Here is a 19,489-nt window from a genome sequence, read left to right as displayed (position 1 = left end):
ACATAATTGCTGTTTATTATCAATAATATATTTAGGGTGTAGTATTTTTTCTCATATTTTCTTCTGTTGTGGTGAAATGTACAGATGCAATACCCCAAATTATTATACAGTTTTAAATGCTCATTTGGTTTCCCAGTCTTTTTGAAATCTTTTGACTAGTGTGATTTCAGTTCTAAACACGGGGTCGAAACATTAAGAAAGATACACTGACCAGTTTCTCTGCTCAATCCACCTGGGGAAGGTCTGTTACTCAGTACTCACATTTCAAGAGGTTGATCTGTGTGCCTCCTTTCTTGTGCAGATATCCAGAGTGTGTGACTCCTCCGGGCATCGTCAGTAGATTCTGGGCCCCAATGGCTTTCATGGGAACAGGCCAGGAAATCTCTGCCGAGGCCATGTTTCTGCACAGGACATGAGCCAGCTTAGTTTAAAGTTCAATAAAGTGTCCACTCTGTAGATGAACACTAAGGTGTGTTTTCTCAGTCCTCCTAAAATCCGGAATGCTGATTTGAATATACAATCAAATGGCAGAAGGGAAAGAGAACCAAAGGAAAGTTGCAGGAAGTGCTTTTATTTTCCTAAAACTGAAAATGCCCCAAAAATGATGAACAGAGTTGTAAAATGCATTTATTAAGTAGTTGCTTCTTTCAATTAAAAATAATAGCAATGGAATTGGTAAACAAATCAAAATCTAACAAAAACAATTATTTTTAATATTGTTTCTCCAGACGGATGTGAAAGTTCACTATTTAAATTTCTTCTTTTTCTGTTCCACTAATTTATGTCACGATTTTCCATGTATTTTTTTCGGGGAGGGAATTAGAAATATTTTTTTAAGGATCACGGATGTTGGTAAGACATTTGGGGGTTAAAAATCTGTTTTTCATCTGAAGATTTCTATGGTGCATGTACCAGTAAACCACAAAATGCAAATAAATAAGACTGTTGTCTTCAAATTCAGTCCTAACATTTAACAGTGAGAAACTTTACATTTTAACAAGTTCTTCTATTATTAAAACATAAAGGGTAAATGCAAAACAAACTGCAACACTTTTACCTGTGTAAATTCAGAATTCTATCATGGTAAATTTGCTGAGAACCCTACAGATGACAACGAATTATAGTAAATAAGAAAAGTAAACCATTTTTTCCTTAAGTACCTCAAAATACTTCAAAAATGCTACATGCTTCTATATGCTCTGATATAGAGCAGCTGTTCACTCCAAAAATTACACATGTGGTTCTCATGCTGAAATGTTGCATACACTAAATGTGAGCTTCAAACACTGAAGTGTCAATCACCAGCACTTTGCACCTTTTGAAAATAATGCCACTAGCGTTAGTTTACTTTCTGTTTGTAACTAATGTTTCTGCCTGATTACAGTACAGTAAGTTATCGCATTTAGTTAAAGACATGTTTTAGTGTCTCTCGAGTTATTATAAAGGAGGCATACAATATATTTTTTTGTATATTTTTTTTTACATTTAAATTTCTCTTGTACCATTTTGTTATCTATATTTAGTCCATAACTCAGCACGCTGGGGACTGTTAGAAGAAGTCTGAGAGAGAACGTAATACCACAAGTTCTAAACCACAGAAGCATTACACACACAGTGCATCGGACCAGATCGTTTTTATAGAAAGTATACCACTTTTTAATCTTCATAAGAAAATAAAACAGTCAAAATCATTCCTTTCAGATTTTGTTTTCATACAAGTAAAAAAATCAACTAAAATCTTGCACGTGCTCAAGATCAAGTGAAATTCTGCAGCTAGCAATTTCCTCTTATTTCATAAAACATCACAAATTGTATATTTACCTTCTCATTAGTTTCTTCATGAGTGCTTTAACAGCAGGGCTCTCTGTAAAAAGGTCCCAAGCCGAAGTAAAGATTGAAAGGATATCCATAAGCAATTTAACACACAACGCATTAAAACCCCAAAAAAGCCATAATATTCAGGGAAATGTTCAACAAAATGTTTACCCTAACAGGACATGAAGGAAGCACAAGTTTCCTGTGGAATTTTCCCTGTCCTTCTCAGCTGTTTATGACTTTCTGAAAATTGCTTCCTGAGCTGATCTACCTAGCACTGCTGGAATATGTAAAGAGGGAAATGGAACACTGCCTGTCATGAGATATAAAAGGAAATAAAAACATAATCACTGGTTTTCAAAAACTGGAAACTGGGTGGAGTACTGGGATAATTTAGTGCCAAGAGATGTAAGACAAACTCCCATCTCAGCCCAGACAAAACTAAAATCAGAAACAAGAACTCAAGAGGCAAATGAGTAATTTTGCAATTACATAAAAAATGTGAGGCCCTGTTCAGTAAAGTTTTAAGGATATGTACAGTACATATTAAATTATTTAGTTAATAGTATATTGCCTCAATGCATTTGAATTCAAATGAAAAGAGCTTAATGCTACTAAAGTAATGCAGTATGAAATCTGAAAAACAGACTCATGGCTGTTTAGGCTAATGCAATCATGACACCTTTCTAATAAATATCAAGTAGCTTTGTAATGTTTAACATTTAAAATTACAAAAAATATCAATTTAATAAACTGGTAAACTTCTCTTTCAGTTGAATACTTATTTTAAGTCTATTAATCTGTTATGAACTTTGGACTAAAACTGCTAAAATAATTCTCATGCCTTTAAAAAAGACCAAGTGTCAAAACCTGAATTGGTGGGAGCAGTATCCTCCTGAGGGAATGAGGAATATCACTGACAATGCAACTTTAAAGTTTCTTTTAAAGAAATGTTATTAAATAATAACCCATGACCAGAATGGGTTATGAACAAAATGCCCCAATTAGTGCCAGGTTTGCTGATGTCACCAACATGAGTGTGAATTTGGCATCAAAGATTGCAGGCAGTAAAAATGTGTGATTTTTATGAAAAGATGGTGGAGGGTTAATAAGGGACCTATAGTACTTGTGACTTTGACATCCTATATCTGCATATCTGTCTTCAGCATATTTTTGCAGTATCACACTCACTTAACACATAACAAGTCCGTACGTGCTGTGGAGGACTTTCACTGGTTCAGCATCATTATTTAGATTCTAGTCACCAAATATGTTTTTGTGTAGATCAGTAGAAGTCCTCTGAGTTTTAAAGCTCACAGTCACAGTGGTTATTTCCAGCAATGGTTCCTCTCTAACAACCATACTCTGGCAAACAAAATAAGAACCAGGATCTTGTAGTTTACAGATTTAATCATTTTAAATGAGGTGATTTTTGAGGTAAGGAAATCATATTGCAATTAAGTAGAAAAAAGTCTTATCAGCCTGTGTTATGCTCTTATGTCTACTGGCCCAACATTACTGAGCAGAGGTTCAGTACATGTCACCATGGCAGTAAGCAATTGACTCTTGAATTGTGCACTCTTTCTTCCAAGCCCACACTCCAGCTGAGGTACTGTCTACTATACTGTAGATGTGTCTGGAAGTGTCCAGATATCTTTCTTCTTATGTATTGTATATAAGTCAGCCCTATACTAGCCTGTTCGTTAAAAGTGCATGTTCCGAGAAAGTGTAAAGACTCTTTGATTTCATTGCACTTTATCCTCATTACAATGCTTTTTAAGGAAAAGTTGTATTGTTAATGCCACACACCTTGTCATTTCCATGAAACCTTATTATTCCCTAACTTAACAACTATTCTGTACAACTAGTCCAGGACCTAGTATTCTTCCTCTTGGCCAGCCTCCCTGCTGACACTATCCATTCACTCCAAATTACCCATAATTCTATGTTTGCCTTGTCTTTTCTATCCATGTCTCTCTCTATAGTGCATCCACTGACTCTATATTTCTGCACATCTGTTTGAAAACCCTAGCTCTCACTTACCACTATATCACCATTCTGTCCTGACATCTGATTTTCTGCCTTTTATTTCTTCCTTTCACCCTGTGCATTTCTCATTTTCCACTACACTTTTTTACCTCCTAGCCATTTTCCCACTTCCAGAGCCCATTATTTTCCCACTTGACCCCTCAGTGTTGGAAGGATCTACGCTCAAACATCAAAGTTTTCCATCCTTGACCACCTTTTGCCACCTGCATGAGACTTAAGTGTTGAAACAGAATATCTGGTCTTGCTTAAACTGTATTTCACTAATGTCTTCAGTTCAGACTGGCAGTGTCTGTTTCACAGTGAATTTCACGTATTCACTATTAACATGAAATGCCAATATGCTGGTTATACACGTTTGTGTCTGCACCATTTGCATGTTGTTTTAATCCTTATTTTGATTTGTTTGGGTTTGCACCTGTGTTACAATTCCAATTTTTGATGGCTTTGTCTTTATTATTAATTTATTTTTACCCAACGTTTTTCATGATTTTCCCTAACACAATTTCAGGATTTTAAACCTAACATAAATGATCTACTGTAGATAAACAATAAGAATAATATATACTTTTATCACTTCTTCAAAACTGCTGCACTTTCCCTGGAATGATTTTTGCTTTCAAAGTTTAAAGGACATACATTAGCAACAACTTTGATAAATAGATACATGGATATACTAGATACATGGATATACTGTAATTTTAGCAATTTACTAATATAACAATACATCCTGCAAATAAACATGCAGTGCATTTTCACTTTTAGGTTTTGCCATCAGATATTTAGAAGACATAATAACCAAGCACCAGCATTTCCACAAACATGTTTTTCTACTCTCACCTAATTTTCCTCTGAGTGTTTCTGTTCATATCCTCAAATCTTCAGGGCAAAACCGAAAAAAAAATTACAAAATTTGTATTCCCTTTTCCAGCATTATTTACATGACAGGCAAGTTCAGTGAAAAACCAAAATAAAAGGTTAGAATAAAGGACAAGATAAACTACAAATACAAGTCCAAAGAAAAATTCAGCAACCTAAATGGATAAATACTACTCAATCTTGAGGAAAAAAAACCTCTGGAAAACACAGACGTTTTTAAAAGAAAGCAGGAGATACTGTACAGTGACTGTCACTGGAATGGTAATAGGAGAGCTATACAAAATGCAATGCCTAATTCAAACAGTTTCCTGGTATGATAATCCAAATAAGCTATTATGTAACTGGTTGATTCAGCAGTTGGTATACAGTATACTTCCTAGAGAGGGAAGAGGGAGGCTTTTTCAGGCTTATCATTTGAACCCATTGTGTAAGCTGCCTCAAAATTTTACTTAAGTTCCAAACTTCAAAAGACCCAAAAGAGCCTATCTAATCTACATACAATTTGAGTGTATGCCACACTTTTCAAAAATAAATTTCTTCACCAATTTAAATCCTTAAAACAATTAAACAAATGAATGGATCTTTGAACAACTCGTGAAACCTAAGTCAATATTCCAAGTGTGATGTTGATTGCTAAATGAGCATTTAATTCACATAGGATTCACAAACTTCTGAGTTTAAGTTAAATCTTTGAAACAAACAAAGCTGCACGGTAGCTCAATGTCTTTGCAGCGTAACTGTGTTTTCATTGTATTCTACTGTTAGCTGATTAAAATAAAAAAGGTCTAACCTTTGATTGATGCAATACTAACTGAAAGGTAGAAATAATTAATTGAAAATGAATGCAACAGAAATGCTTTTAAATTATTGTTTGCTCTATGCAGCATGTTCTCTATACTGTATGTTGACCTATCCAGTACATGTGGAATAGTAATCGCAATTCTAACTCTATACTTGGCCTATTAATATCATTTTAGTATGGCCAGGGGAAAAGGGTTCCTGTTGTGTTATACAAGTACTTTGTTTGCCAAGAAATTTGCATCGCGCACTGTTTCTAACCCCATGAGAGAAGTATTACAAAATGGCTAGAGAATTCTATACAAGACCTGACTTAAGCAGTTTTAACTTAGTCAGAAAGTTAGATATACCCCACAAGAGATGTCACAGAAGACCATAGCTTTATCACTTTATTGTATATAGTCTCAGTTATCTGATTAGCATACCTGTGTATTTGTTTTCATAGTAAGCATTGTGTAACATTTGTTTAATCTACAATGAAAACTTCAAGTCTGTCCCACTCTGTTTTCAGAAGTCCTCTCAATGGGCGTGTGTGCTGTGATGTGCCTTTTGTCCTCTTTCAAATGATCAGCTTTTTTTTAAAGACAAGTGATTTGAGTTTTCTGTTCTTTCTTCGTAAGTTGTGATAGCGTTTTGAAGGACGGGCGAAAGCAGGAATGGACAACCCTGTTCCCAGAGGGCTGGTACAGTATGCCTGCAGCTTTTTCATTGGAACTTTGCCATTAATGACCTACAACAGTTCATTATTGCCTTAATGGGATAGATTTAACAAAGAAACAAGTAATGGTTTATTCCATGCTGAAAAGAGAAGAAATGAAAAACACAGCGTTTCGGCTGTGGAGTCTTCTTTGGGTGAGAACTAGATTGAACAATGTCTGCCAATTGGTTAAAGAAAAACTGCAGACACAATGACCATCTCTGTGCTAGTGAAACTTCCTTTGTCCTCAGTACCACAAACATATTGTATTTTTTTTCGTACAGAGCAGGCATCTCATTATGGCTTCATCTGTTCACTGTATAAAAGCTTTCAGAAGGCAAGGTATTGAAAGAAACTTCTGGGAAAATTAATTAAAATACTGTAAGTGCATCTGCAGCAAGGTGTTTATATATACACTAAATAATTGTACTTACATTGTTACTTCATATTTTATAACCCTGGCACATGCTTTTTGACTATTAAAATTTCAGATTACACCTCTACCATTAGAGAGTTGTATATTTTACAGAAGGAAGTTACCATTACAAAATTATACCCATTCACTACTGTTACAGGTTACAAATGAAGAGTTTATCCTGGCTCATGGTTTCTGAGCTCACCGATGAGTCATACCTCACACTTGGAAATGTTTTTTGGTAGATACAATTATAAAGAAGACTATATACAGCCAAGAGGGTCTTCCACAATGAAGGACAAGCCTATGTAGCATGCTGGGACTTTCCATTCCTCTGTAGGATTTCCTTTATGGCACCCTAATCTTTTTTTTTTTATCTCTGTTTATAATAATCCCCCAAGAAAATATACAATGGACTGAGTTATCGTCGATCAGTGTAACCTAGATTTACATCCTTTGTGCCATGCAAACAGACTTGCTGTGTTGGCCCGAGGGAGAGCGTGGACAGGCACAGACCAAGGTCATGCAAAGTGTGTGCATACACAGACGTGCACCTGAGCTTTCATTCCTAAAGTGCCCAAAAGCCCTTAGACAAAATGAAGACAGTTTCCTTTTCTCCCTGTCTGATTCTTTAAGAGACAATGCATAACATTCCAGTGCTCATGTCCCTAGTGGCTTTGGTTTAGTGATGTCCTGGCTGTGACAAAAAGGAGCCATTTCAAATTAAGCTATCAACTATTATGGACTCCTGAGCACCACTTTATTCAGTTTACACTGTATCACCAGCAGGGTAACATTAAACAATCTTGGGGCAGTGAGCAAAATATAAAAGGGTAAACTGTGAAATTGCTTATAAACACCTAGAGCCCCTGCAGAGCTTCTTGGAGGTCACAGTCACTCATGTGGTTTGTATAGTGTACTGTATATGCCTACTACCAGTCAGGATTGCTTTGCACTTTGCATCAGACTTAACTTTAATTTGCAAAATTTCTCCCCATTTCATGATTTCGTCCTTGTACTAACAATGACATGATCTAAATAATTGATACAGTATAGATCAGGAAGAGCTACGGGAGTAAAACAGATCTCTGTGGTATTCCACTGCTTAAATCCTCCAAATTAGAAGTCATGCCCATTAAGATTATGTGTTCCTGTATATTTTCACAGTTTTCAGTTCATGAAAATACATTATCTTGGATATCTGTGGCTATTAATTTGAGAGTCAGGCCTTTTAAATGGAATCTTATCAAGTGCTTTTTAGTTTTATCAACCTTTGTAGTTAAACACAACACTCCCTTGAATACTTGATAACGTCTCTTAAAATTTCATTGTTTTCCAAATGTTCTTCTAGTTTAGCTCAAACAACTGATGCCATAACTTTACCACCAACAAACTGTCTTATCCATAGCATTATTTTCTAAAATTGTAAATCTATTTTTTTTAAAAAAAGAGACACTTTATAGATTCAAAACACATCCAGGAATAGAATATCATAGTAACAATTTCAAAGTTATTTGATTCAGTAAGATCAATTTCAGTTTCTGTATTTCCCATTACAATTTTCTAATTTTGTGTGGAATATTGAAATCACAATAGTAATATATGTGTGGTAATGAAAGATCCCACAGCACTGTTCATACAGTAAGAGTGGGGATGTCATTTTGCAGAGTTACAGAAGGTCTTCATATACTGTAGTACAACAATCTATATATCCACTTCATACATTCTCACAGTCCTTAATATTTTCTGTTATTTTCCTATTTCTTCTTCTTGACTTTTCCTGTTAGGCACTACTGTTAAAAACATGGAGAACCCATCCTTACAGAATTAGATACACTGTAATGACTAATATTAAACTATGGGGAAACAGCAACTAGAATCTTGCTGACCAGATAAAAGAGTGAAATAGGATATGCTGTAAGTGAGGAAATAAAACAAAGAAGAAAGGAAAGTCCATGCAGCACACATTTCTCCATTACCTAAAACAATAAACTGGAAATTGTGCAAAAATACATCAAGAGAAAATACAGTAGGGTCTACAGGTTCATGTAGTTGGCAGTCGTGCAGTATAGAAAAGGGTTTAAGAAATGTAAGTAAATTATTATTCCAATTTAACACTTCAGGAGAAGTGAAGGCATAAACACTACATTAACATCCAGCAGATTAAGCTTTCTATTGCCACACACAACAAAAACAATTCTGGTGGATAGTGTTGAAGAAATAGAAGAGAACTGCATTTGCAACAGTTAGTGTCAGATATTCCTGGTTGCACCACCTTAAGACATCATTATGGTTAAGATACAAGGTTACAATGGTAAGATAAATGAGTGCTAGTCTTTGAAGGTTATTTTACAGATCATCTAATGAATAAGTTGAATTTGCCGATAATAGATCTATCAACCCTTTACCATAACGATTGCCCAGGAGTATATTCACACACAACTCCCCTGAATGTGAGTAACTTTGGCACAGATTAGTCAAAATTAGGACCCACAGCCAGTCAAGGGGAGGCTGTTTTGAAGTTTTGACCTGACATAGGTCTTAGACATTGGAAAAACACAGGAGCATCATCACTTTTTTAGATCAATCGTGTTGGATCTCAGAAATTAAGCAAGGTTGGGCCTGGTAAATATTGGAATGGGAGACTTTAAAGGAAAGCCAGGTTGCCACTGTAAGTGATGTTGGTGGACCAGCAGGTGGTGCTTGTTCATCTGGGCAAGAATTTCCTAAGCAGTGCAAGACAAACAAAAGGAAGTTTTTGTTTTGTTCCACAGGCCATCAGGCCTGGAAAGAAGATTTAGCAATATGACATCTATTGAATAGACTCCTCTCTACAAATATCAATATCTTTTTAAAAAATGCACAATGTTACTTTCAAACATTTTTAAGGTCTGTTAGCGTTTTTATTGTATATATATATATAGTTAAGTTGTTTTATTTGTTATGGGTTGTACTGTATATTGCACCGTTAGTTGCTTAAATCCTGGGGATGAATATTGTATTTTCAATTGAATTGAATAACCAGTGCTCCAGTGACTGAAGACTCTGTGCTCTAGGAGGTGCTCTTATTAAATAAAAATAAAATATACTAAAAAACTAAAATGAAGTCAAACATGCAAAGCATTTATCATACTGTACCTTTGAAACAGTAAGTATAAATGACAGAAATGGGTAATATCTATCATTTCTGATTGACAAATAGACCTCTCACAGAGCTAATTAATACTTCTAAATTCCTGCATCTTGGTTTGTGCTTATTTATAAGCACAAAAAGAGACATATTTGCTAACCTTACTGGATACAAGGACTCCAGTTATTCTTTTCTGTATTGGAATTTTATTCAATGTTCTGTATTTTCTTCATACACAGTAAAAGACCTTGCATACAGTATGTTTTTACAATGGTTGTGGCCTACTTTAGGGAGATGAAATGATATTTTGTATTCTAATAGCAATGTGCAATATGAAATTGATTTAATTTAATTCTTTTGTTTTTTTCTTTATTATTGAAATGTATTATTTTATTATTTATTATTCAGAAATACATTAAGAACTAAAGAAACGTCAAGCGATCTTCTTTCTTAATAACATAACCAGAATAGATGGGCCAATGTTTTTCAGTGAAATACGTTTGCAATCTCTTATAAGTGGTGAATGTGCATATTTGAACTAAAATCAAAACCACAGATGTTTAATGAAAAAACAAGCTTGGTAGGCCTAGTATTTTTCTTCTACATAAAAATGATGGTACTGTAAAGATCTGTTATATGTAAAATTTTATATTTTTTATTTTATTTGAAATACGGTCACAAAAGGATCTTACTATTTGCTTGCATAGACATATGTTACTATGACAATCTGTTTTCATTGCTCTGTATGGAAAAAATTATATTCTTCCATTCCAGTTAATAGCAGCTGCAACTATTTTTATTTTGTGACAGTAGAAAATCATTTTTAAATGTTTACTTTCAAAGCAGCATAAGTGACAATATAAATAGTTTTCTGCCTCGTGCCCTCCTGATTCACTGCTCCCTTGGGATGATTTCATATGTAATTAAAAAAGCATTTCAACATCTGTAAAAAACCCTGCTTATAGACATCTGCCCTTCAGCTCCTTTAGGGCAGCAAGCATTATGTTACAGTATGTGTAGCCCATGCTTTCACTGGATCATCACAGTGTCTTTGACAATACGGAAGCAGAATATATGGTATTGTTTCAAGACTCATCAATTTATTCAAAGCCTCCTCTAGTCTTTTCTACCATTATAACAACATTGACTGTTAATAATACAGCTTTAAAGTGAGAATAAGAAAGGCTTGTCATTAGGAAATCTTTAACACAAACAACTCAGAATCTTTGATACTTTATCATAAGAACTTTATACAAAATTGGACCTGATTAGCCAATGTGAGCTGTGGTAGTAGCTGATTCGTTACATTTACCAGTCAAATCTTATCAACTCCTTGTTACAAACTATAAAACTAACCTAAGCCAGTGAAAAAGTAAGACATCTTAACACGTCTCTGAAAAACAGCTTTAGACCGTTGAATCTTTCATGTTTCACCAGTTCCAAGTGTTGCAGAAAACCAGGCTTCCTGAGGAAACACTTGTTCTCTTTGATTGGTGAAGCATAAACGTCACCCAGTAACGTTTATTACCATGAACGGTCAGCGGAACTGAACTTTAAAAAACATTGCATGAACATTTTTTTTATAACCAAATCTGAGTGCTTGTCCTGCTATATATATATACTGTACACTGTAAAGGAACAAGTAATAGGTTTATTCCATGCTGAAAAGAGAAGAAAGAAAACAGCTGAAAATAGAAAAAAGGCTGTGGAGCCTTCTTCAGATGTGAGAAAGACTGGGCAGACAGCAAACATTAAGATTACTCAGGTGGTGCGAAGTGGAGAGAGGTGAAGAGAGGGGTGAAGTCGAAACCTGAATGTGAATAGAGAAGATTACAAGAAAACAAGTCTGTCATTGTATATATACTGTACAGTATAGGAACAAGTAATAGGTTTATTTCATGCTGAAAAGAGAAACAAGAAAACACAACATTTCGGCTGTGGAGCCTGAGCTCACACCTGAAGAAGGCTCCATGGCCAAACCATGGTGTTTTCTTTCTTCTCTTTTCAACATGGAATAAACCTATTACTTGTTCCTTTGCAGCCTACGCATGCTAAGGCAGCTACCCTCCTGAACTATGTAACAGTATATGTCAATCAGACCCGAAAGAACAATTAAGCTTTATTTATCAGAATTTGTAGAAAAGAAGAGGAACTTACAAAATGTCACATTCCTTGAAACACATTCTTAAGCTGTTTTGGTTTTTGTTTTCAAGTCCAAAAGATTTCTTTTTTTTCAAAGATGCAGCCATGAATATAGTGCAGTCCCAGTCACACAAATAGGCATGTTATCTCTGTTCTCTGTGAGCCACGCGGCATACTTGAATGATGGTATCTGAAGCTGCAGCAATAGTATTGTTGCTGATAAAGTGAAGGAGTGTTCTGTGGTCTGAGGAGAGAATGGAGACTAGTCATTTCCGCCTGCCCTTATTAGTGCTGTGTGTTCTGCATTGACTGTCCCATCACAACTGTGACTTCCTGTGTTCCCATGGTCATTGCACATTGGTAGCTACAGCACTGCAGTCACATATGTCAGTGAGGGAATTTCCAAAATGTTAACTTCATAAGGAAAGACGTTCACACATTTAAGTATACCTTCTGAAAAACCAGTCTTTCAGAACAGATCTATGATCAATATGTTTAAAGACTCCTCAAGTAAATATTTCAATAAAAAAGAGACTGCTTTCTCTCTTTATATTTAGTGCTTAAAGCCCTAACTGCAGTAGGCTGGTGCTGTATGTATTCACACATTACCCAACTGTATTATTACAAATTATCTTGTCAGACAGTGTGGGTATGCGTTATCAGCTAAGGGTACTGTAAATGTTTTTGGGACCAGAGACAACTCTATGTAGAAACATCCTCTTGTGTCATTATACTAACAGGACACATACGAGGTGAGTTGTACAGAATGGCTGGTGAGGAATTTATTCAAGATCTTGAGATCTGTATACTGTGTGAAAATGGGAAATCACCTTCATTTCCACTGGTTTTAGAACAGTTATGCTGCTTTCACGTTGTTGTAATTTCCCTGATACTGCTGTTTAGAAATGGAAGAACCTGCACTGATCCTTTTATCAGATTGCTTCTTTAATATTGCTGCATTGAGCTAAACTCACAAAAGAACAACAACATCAAAGGTTTGTAGTCAAACAACATCTTTTTACGTGCAATATGCTTTGGCTCCACACGTTCATTAACACTATAGAAGTAGGGAAATTACAGCATGATGGCACTAATGAAAGAACTTTGAGTGGGAGCAAGCAGCTTTCATTCTGAAACTCGTGGGGTTCAATGAAGTTGCAACAGTCATCAGTTTAGCTTACCTACGTCAATGGAAGAGAGAGAGGCTTTTTTTATACCTGTCCTGCATTGTTTTTTTTTCTCAATTTGCTTGTTTCTGTGTATAGTTCATAATGTCAAGTAGAACTCGTTTTACTTTAAAGAAGTCAAATGCCGAGCAATGAATTTGGGATTAATGACTAATACTGTGTATAGTCCTATCAGGGCAAAGAGTGGGATGTTTTGTGTCTTAAAAAACACCCCGTGTATGTTAACTATAATAAAGTATATTTAAGGGGAAAGACATATTGACCTCATGCACTTCTTAACATTTTTGGAAAAGTCTGTACTTTAACAGTCAAACACTAAGAAAGATCTAAAGGGCTATATTGAGAAGCTGGGAAACCAAAGGTGGATTCAAAAATTCAATAGCTTACATTAAATAAAGTATAACCGTTATCACAACATTTTAGCAGTAATGCAATATTTGAGTCCATTTTACAATTTCATCTAGGAACAATTGATGTGAAAGTCTCTATATTACAAAAACCTAATATCCACAAATATAACAAGAAATTCTGCCTTTTTGCAGTTTTTTAGTTGTCTCCATGTACATTGAGCTTGCTCAAACATTTAGAAGATGGAAGGTGATCGGCCAGTGTTTTAAATTAATATTTAATTCAAGTGTTCATCTTCATACCTAAGGCTCAGGAAGTACAATTTTCTGTACTAGAAAGCATTAGCATAATAGAGGCTGTAGTGTCACAAGCAATAGAAGCACGTAAACAGCTCTCACATGAACAAGACAAACAACTCTCCTAGACCCGATGCTATACTAAACAACAGACCTTATTCAAAGGCAGTACCAAGACCTGTCCAACAGTCTCTAAAAGCAGGGGTCATATTCAATGACCTAATGATTCTGGTAGTAATTCATAATAATATAGCGCTCTAGAGTTCACATGGGTATACGTCCTCACCGCTGCCGCCTCATGTTGCCCCCCGACAGCCAGGGACGCGAACCCAGGCCTCTGGCATCACTCAACAGGGACCCAGTGACTGCACTGGTAAGCAGGCTCACACAACCTCTAATGTCAGCTATATGCATTACAATAATTAATTGCTTACACTTAATTAGCGCTTTTTTTGACACTCCACTCAAAGAGCTTAACAGGTAATGGGGACTCCCCTCCACCACCACAAACAGTACAGTTAGTAGGCTTATCAAGTTTACAGATGACTCCAAAATAGGTGGATTAACAAATAGTTCAGAAGCTGCAAAGGAACCTCAAGAAGAATTCAAGATCAATTCAGGACGAAGAGCAAGCAATTGGTAGATGGTATTTAATGTGGACAAGTGCAGAGTGTTATATAAAGATAATGAAAACTACAGTAGGCTATCTATGACAAAGGCAGGTTTTTATGTTGATGATAATCTTCTAGACAATATTATGAAAAATAATCTAAGAGGCATCACTGGGGAACATTTATACTGTATGCTCTTCTCTTCTTACATGACCAGGTTTGGGAATCTCTGGATTTAGTGTAGTCAGGAGTCTCAGTTACTAATTTGTTTCTTAATTTTATTTCTTTCTCTAAATTGTAATGACTTGGAATTGTTCTAAATTAAGCATTTTTTTAAATTAAAATTATTTTGTATTCCTTTTTATTGTTTAAGCTCTTTTGTTTAAATTCACTTCTCCCAGGAATAAATTATTTAAATATTATATAACTGAACTATTCTGCTGTTATAATAAATAAATTGAATGTATGCATATTTCACCTTTCCAATCACGCAGGCTTAAATATATCACTTTTACACTTTTATAGCATACATCACTTATCAACAATGCTTATCATTATTATTATTTTTATTATTATTTGCCTTGACTCTGAACCCTTTAAATCCAAATATTTCTAACTTAAGGCTGTACGGAAGAGTTTTGGCCTACATCTTCTTTGGGACACAGGCTTTTTCTTGTTTGTTTCACCTTTATAGTGATCCTGAAAAAGTTTTCATTTTGCCACAGATCACAGATTTGCAATAACTGTAAAGCCAGCAATGCTCATGTTTATGAATACACATGATAAAGGTACAAATACACTCAGAGCTCACTGTACTGCACAGTAGTTAATTTGGTAAATTGCTGTATGTTCACTTACCAGTGCAATGTGACCCAAAAGCCAGCCTTCACAAGGTCTCTGTTTTGTCATCTACCTCCTGAAAAATGTCCAAACCATTAATATTCAACAACAACACCACCACCACTATCAACAACAACACAACTGATATTAATAATATATGTATAATAATGTAATGTTATATCAGAAGTAGTAGAAAGCTTTGTCTTTGAATGCATGTCAATCAACATGAAATTTTAAAAGTCGTAATCATCACCAAACCTAAAACCAACAAGTCAAAAAAGCATACTGGCATACTGTTGCAAATAAAATTGTCCTGGAAATAAAGGCAGAAATGACCAAATTTGCTACATCTAAAATGAAAGTGAGAAGTATATTTCTTTCCCCTGCTTATCAGGATCAGAAAATTCAAAACATTCACATGATTAATAAAATAAAAGAGGCAGACTCACCCATTGAAAACAAATGTATAAATTGCTGAGTCTGACAAGGAACTAAAAAAAGCTAATGAGGTTTGTATGAACCAGCACTTTACTTCCTTATCATTGTACTTTGTTTTACAAGATTACAAAGTGACACTCCCATTCACAGTGCACTAAGTACAGTGTGTTTAGTAGTTGTCCATCTAGAGATAAAAAAATTACAAACATGAACATTTTGGTTTTCTACATGGAAAATACAGCAAGACAAGTGTATAACTGGTATAAAGTATGTAGTATGTTAATTAATATTGATTTAGTTTTGGAGTTTGTCACTTCATACAGTAACAGGTTGAATAAGGCAGCCATGAAGAGGTTCAGTCTAAATAACCTCTGAAGCATTTTCATCCGTTTTTTCTTCGTTTACCAGAGTGATTCTTATACCCAAACACATTTCCTGTGTGGCTCCGATGTGTTTCTCATGTGTTATAATTAACCTGCTCTTTGAACTGACTTTGATTCGCTGTGACAGCATTAGAAAACAGGAACTTCTTTCTTTTGAGTTATTATTTCAGTTGTTTTTTGTTCTTTTTTTTGGGTTAAAACTGTCTGTCACTCAACCATTCTATTTGTTTGGGATGTAACTTATAAAAGTGAAAGGAGAGTAATGACAAGCTGTAATTTTATTATTGTCTCCTCTATAAATTTGAACTTTTTTGAATTTACAGAACATGTTTAACAAGAAGTTACAAAAGTAGCACCGCACTCATAGGATAAATCAGGTTAATGCTCACCCAATTTGGAAGCAGGGTTTTTTATGATGTTGCTTTATGGCTGTAAACTACTCGTTCACACCCATCTGCTATTTTTCTCACTACAAATTTATCAGCATCTGCCAAGATAAGACAAATCTCCACCCATTTCCAGACATCCTAAGTCAATTGCTCTCCACTTTTAGCTTATCACAGTTACAGTTATCAGTCACAGTTAGCTTATGACATGTCCTAGGCTCAAAACAGCAACTTTTGATTCACCAGTATACTGGATGACTACAGACTGAGTGTCATGACTCAATAAGGAGCTGGTTATTCCAATACTATTATCAAAAGAATATTATAGATCAAATTTAATTTGGTATGCATACATTAACGTAATGGCTAAATAGTGAAAATAAGGCTTTACTTTCTACACAGTGAAATAAGTAAATGCAAAGCAAAACCAAGAATTATCATTTATTTTAGATAAAACAAATTAATAAAGTCCAGCCTTTTTTGTAATTTTCTAGGCTGGTGTATTTATTGGGAATATCTTTATACTTCTCTTACAAACCAAAAGCTATTGGGGTCAAATGTCACCACTTGGGGAATCCCAGTCACAGTTTGCCAATAATATGAATTTGGTTTGAACTCCCAAGATGTTTGACCATGGTGCTCCACCTGCTTTTGTGCCACCTCTACTGGTTAAGGCATGTAGGAGCACCCTGCTATAAAACCACTTTAGAGAATCTTCCACATTCCATGTGCTATGTTGATAGTCTCCTCATGGTTCTCATGGCCTGAGTGGGGAATTGGTTTGCGCCTCCAACAATGACATTTTTTGCATGAATTAGGGAAGATTGGATTGGATACCAATCCACTGGGATACCAAATTCAACAACAGTTTTATAATTTGGGATAATTGTGTACACTGTGCTTCAACACTGCAAGCAAGTTAGACACAAGATAAAACACAAGAAAGACTACAGATGAGGGGAGACCGCTTGTCCTGTTTAGCTTGTGTTGTAGTTGGTAGCTAAGTCCTTTGAAATCCCAGTCTTGAAATAAGCCAGGGTATTAAACTTGGCTGTGTACCCTGTTCCATAATTCTATTGTACATATCCGTACTTATGTAAAGACATGCCTACTGCTTCCCAAGAAGATATGATCCTTTACAATATTTCCACTCATATACTTATTTTAAATACAGAAGAATATGTTGGTAGAGACTGAATGTAATGGTCAAGGTAAAAACACCAGAAAAAAACTAAACAAGAATAGACTTAAAAGTGGAATGTCAGCATCATGAATTGTAATGATATATACTCAACCATAACAATTTAAATGAGCTCACTAAGAGCACCATCATTGCACCAAAGAATCTGCATTCACAACCACCATGATTAGAGTCTGAATTGAATCCTATGAATATTCTTTCTGAAAATTTAATATTTTGGAAAGGATTTTCTTTTTATTTTGAAGTGAAGGTTGCAGGAGACTGTATGATTAATTTCCAGATCACCATTGTGAAAAATGTATTTGAATTTTATTTGGATACATAAAAATAAGCCCCTTTTTTGCATTAGAGCAAACATCATAGAAAGTCATCCTATAAATGTGTAAGAAGAGACCAAGCACCTCAGGATCTATGAGAAACTGTGGCTGCCACAGTCTCAAATAGCTTAAGCAAGAATGGAAGAAAAATGAGACTTGATTTGTATTTACCTTCACATTCTCTTTCAGCATTTTGGAAACCTTTTTCTAATGCTAGTAGAGGCTGTCACATGGAACGCATTGTCTTGGTGGAACAGTTGAAACATCACACTAAATCCATTCAACACAGAATAATTTACCCAAATGTCAATAAACCAAACACAAGCCCTTCCATTTCACAGCCATACAAAACGACTTGATACAAACTTTTATTTTTAACTTCTCGGTCTTGTTCCATGACGCTGAGGGAAAAAAATAAACAAGCAACAACAAAACAACGAAAAGTCCTAATTTCTGTCAGATCTCTAAATTGTTTTTTTCTATTTTTATTTTTTGTGATAATAATGAAGAAGACTAATGCTCTTGGTAAAAGCACTCCTTGAAATTACTCTACAGCTGCTGTTCTTTGAAAAGGATGCTGACAAAATAGGATAATAGATAAAGAAACAAAACTAAAAACTTACCAAAGTGATTAGTGTTCAGCAAAGAAAAGTTATCATCTGTATTCTACAGTATCTACACATTGCTTTAGAGGAAGTCCACAGACCACCGTCTGTATTGTGCAATTTCAAGGCTGGAAGTCAACACTTACCACAAATAAGCATTCAGCAAAAAACTATATACATTGTTTAATGTGCTATTCACAAGTTTCTTTTTCTGTCTCAACATCCCCCTCACCACTCCTACCCCTGGTACCTCATTCAGTCTTCCGCTCTGTGCATGGAACTTCAGAGTAGCTGATAGCGGTAAAGCCAGTGAATATAAGAAAAAAAAAGGGTTTCTGGAAATTAAAAACAAACAGCTACTGCATGATAATGGAAACTGAATCATCTTTCCGAATGTAATCAAGCAGAGAGAGCATTCACGTTTGGACAGATACTGTAAAAGTCACAAATTACTTTTTGTTAGTTATAATTTATTTAATATAGATGTTAAAATCTTGAAATACTGTACAACAATGCCAAAAAGATATCACTGCTCCTTAAACTCAACCTAGTTACCTATCACTCCAAAATAATTAATTCACAGCATATCGTAGATCACCGTGAACCAAGTACTGCTAATCTACAGTTGATGATTGAGTCTGTTTTGGTTTAAGATAACTGAATAAGTAAGTAAAGAAGTCCCCTCTTCACAATACAAGTATGAACAGTCTATCACGTGTCTTTGCATGCTCTGCTTGAGGATATGGGATCTACTATATATCTCTACTTGTTATTCTCCTGTTTCAAAGAATCTTACACGTACAATATAACAGAACAGTCCATTACTAAATACAGGTACATTAGTACATCAGTGGGGTCCATTCTGAGTTGCACTGCATAGTTAAGTTCGGCCCACCTTTTCAACCTGGCAGACACTCTAGGTACCACATTAGCTCCTCAGTTTCCTTTGGGTTCA

The 19,489-nt window shown here is 35.2% G+C and overlaps 1 protein-coding gene across 5 annotated transcripts in view; it reads right to left on the bottom strand.

The window, feature by feature from the left end:
• The window catches only part of sh3bp2 (SH3-domain binding protein 2), a 36,150-nt gene extending 17,503 nt beyond the window's left edge, over positions 1 to 18,647 (bottom strand). For 2 of the 5 annotated variants that reach the window (XM_006627261.3, XM_069186960.1), the window contains exons 1-2: positions 11,938 to 12,155; positions 262 to 401 (exon numbers count right to left, since the gene is read on the bottom strand). In XM_006627261.3, the coding sequence (XP_006627324.2) occupies positions 262 to 401; positions 11,938 to 12,029 (232 nt within the window). In that variant the 5' untranslated portion in view covers positions 12,030 to 12,155. Of the gene's footprint in view, positions 1 to 261; positions 402 to 1,821; positions 2,143 to 11,937; positions 12,156 to 15,222; positions 15,281 to 15,653; positions 15,788 to 18,552 lie in introns of those variants that run through there. The other 3 variants (XM_015340198.2, XM_015340199.2, XM_015340197.2) reach the window with 3 other exon arrangements.
• Between the last annotated feature and the right edge of the window lie 842 nt (positions 18,648 to 19,489).

This window comes from Lepisosteus oculatus, chromosome 3 (genome assembly GCF_040954835.1).
Source record: "Lepisosteus oculatus isolate fLepOcu1 chromosome 3, fLepOcu1.hap2, whole genome shotgun sequence".
Taxonomy (NCBI): Eukaryota; Metazoa; Chordata; class Actinopteri; order Semionotiformes; family Lepisosteidae; genus Lepisosteus; species Lepisosteus oculatus.
Note: the sequence above shows the minus strand (reverse complement) of the source record. Positions and strands in the feature narration are given on the sequence as shown.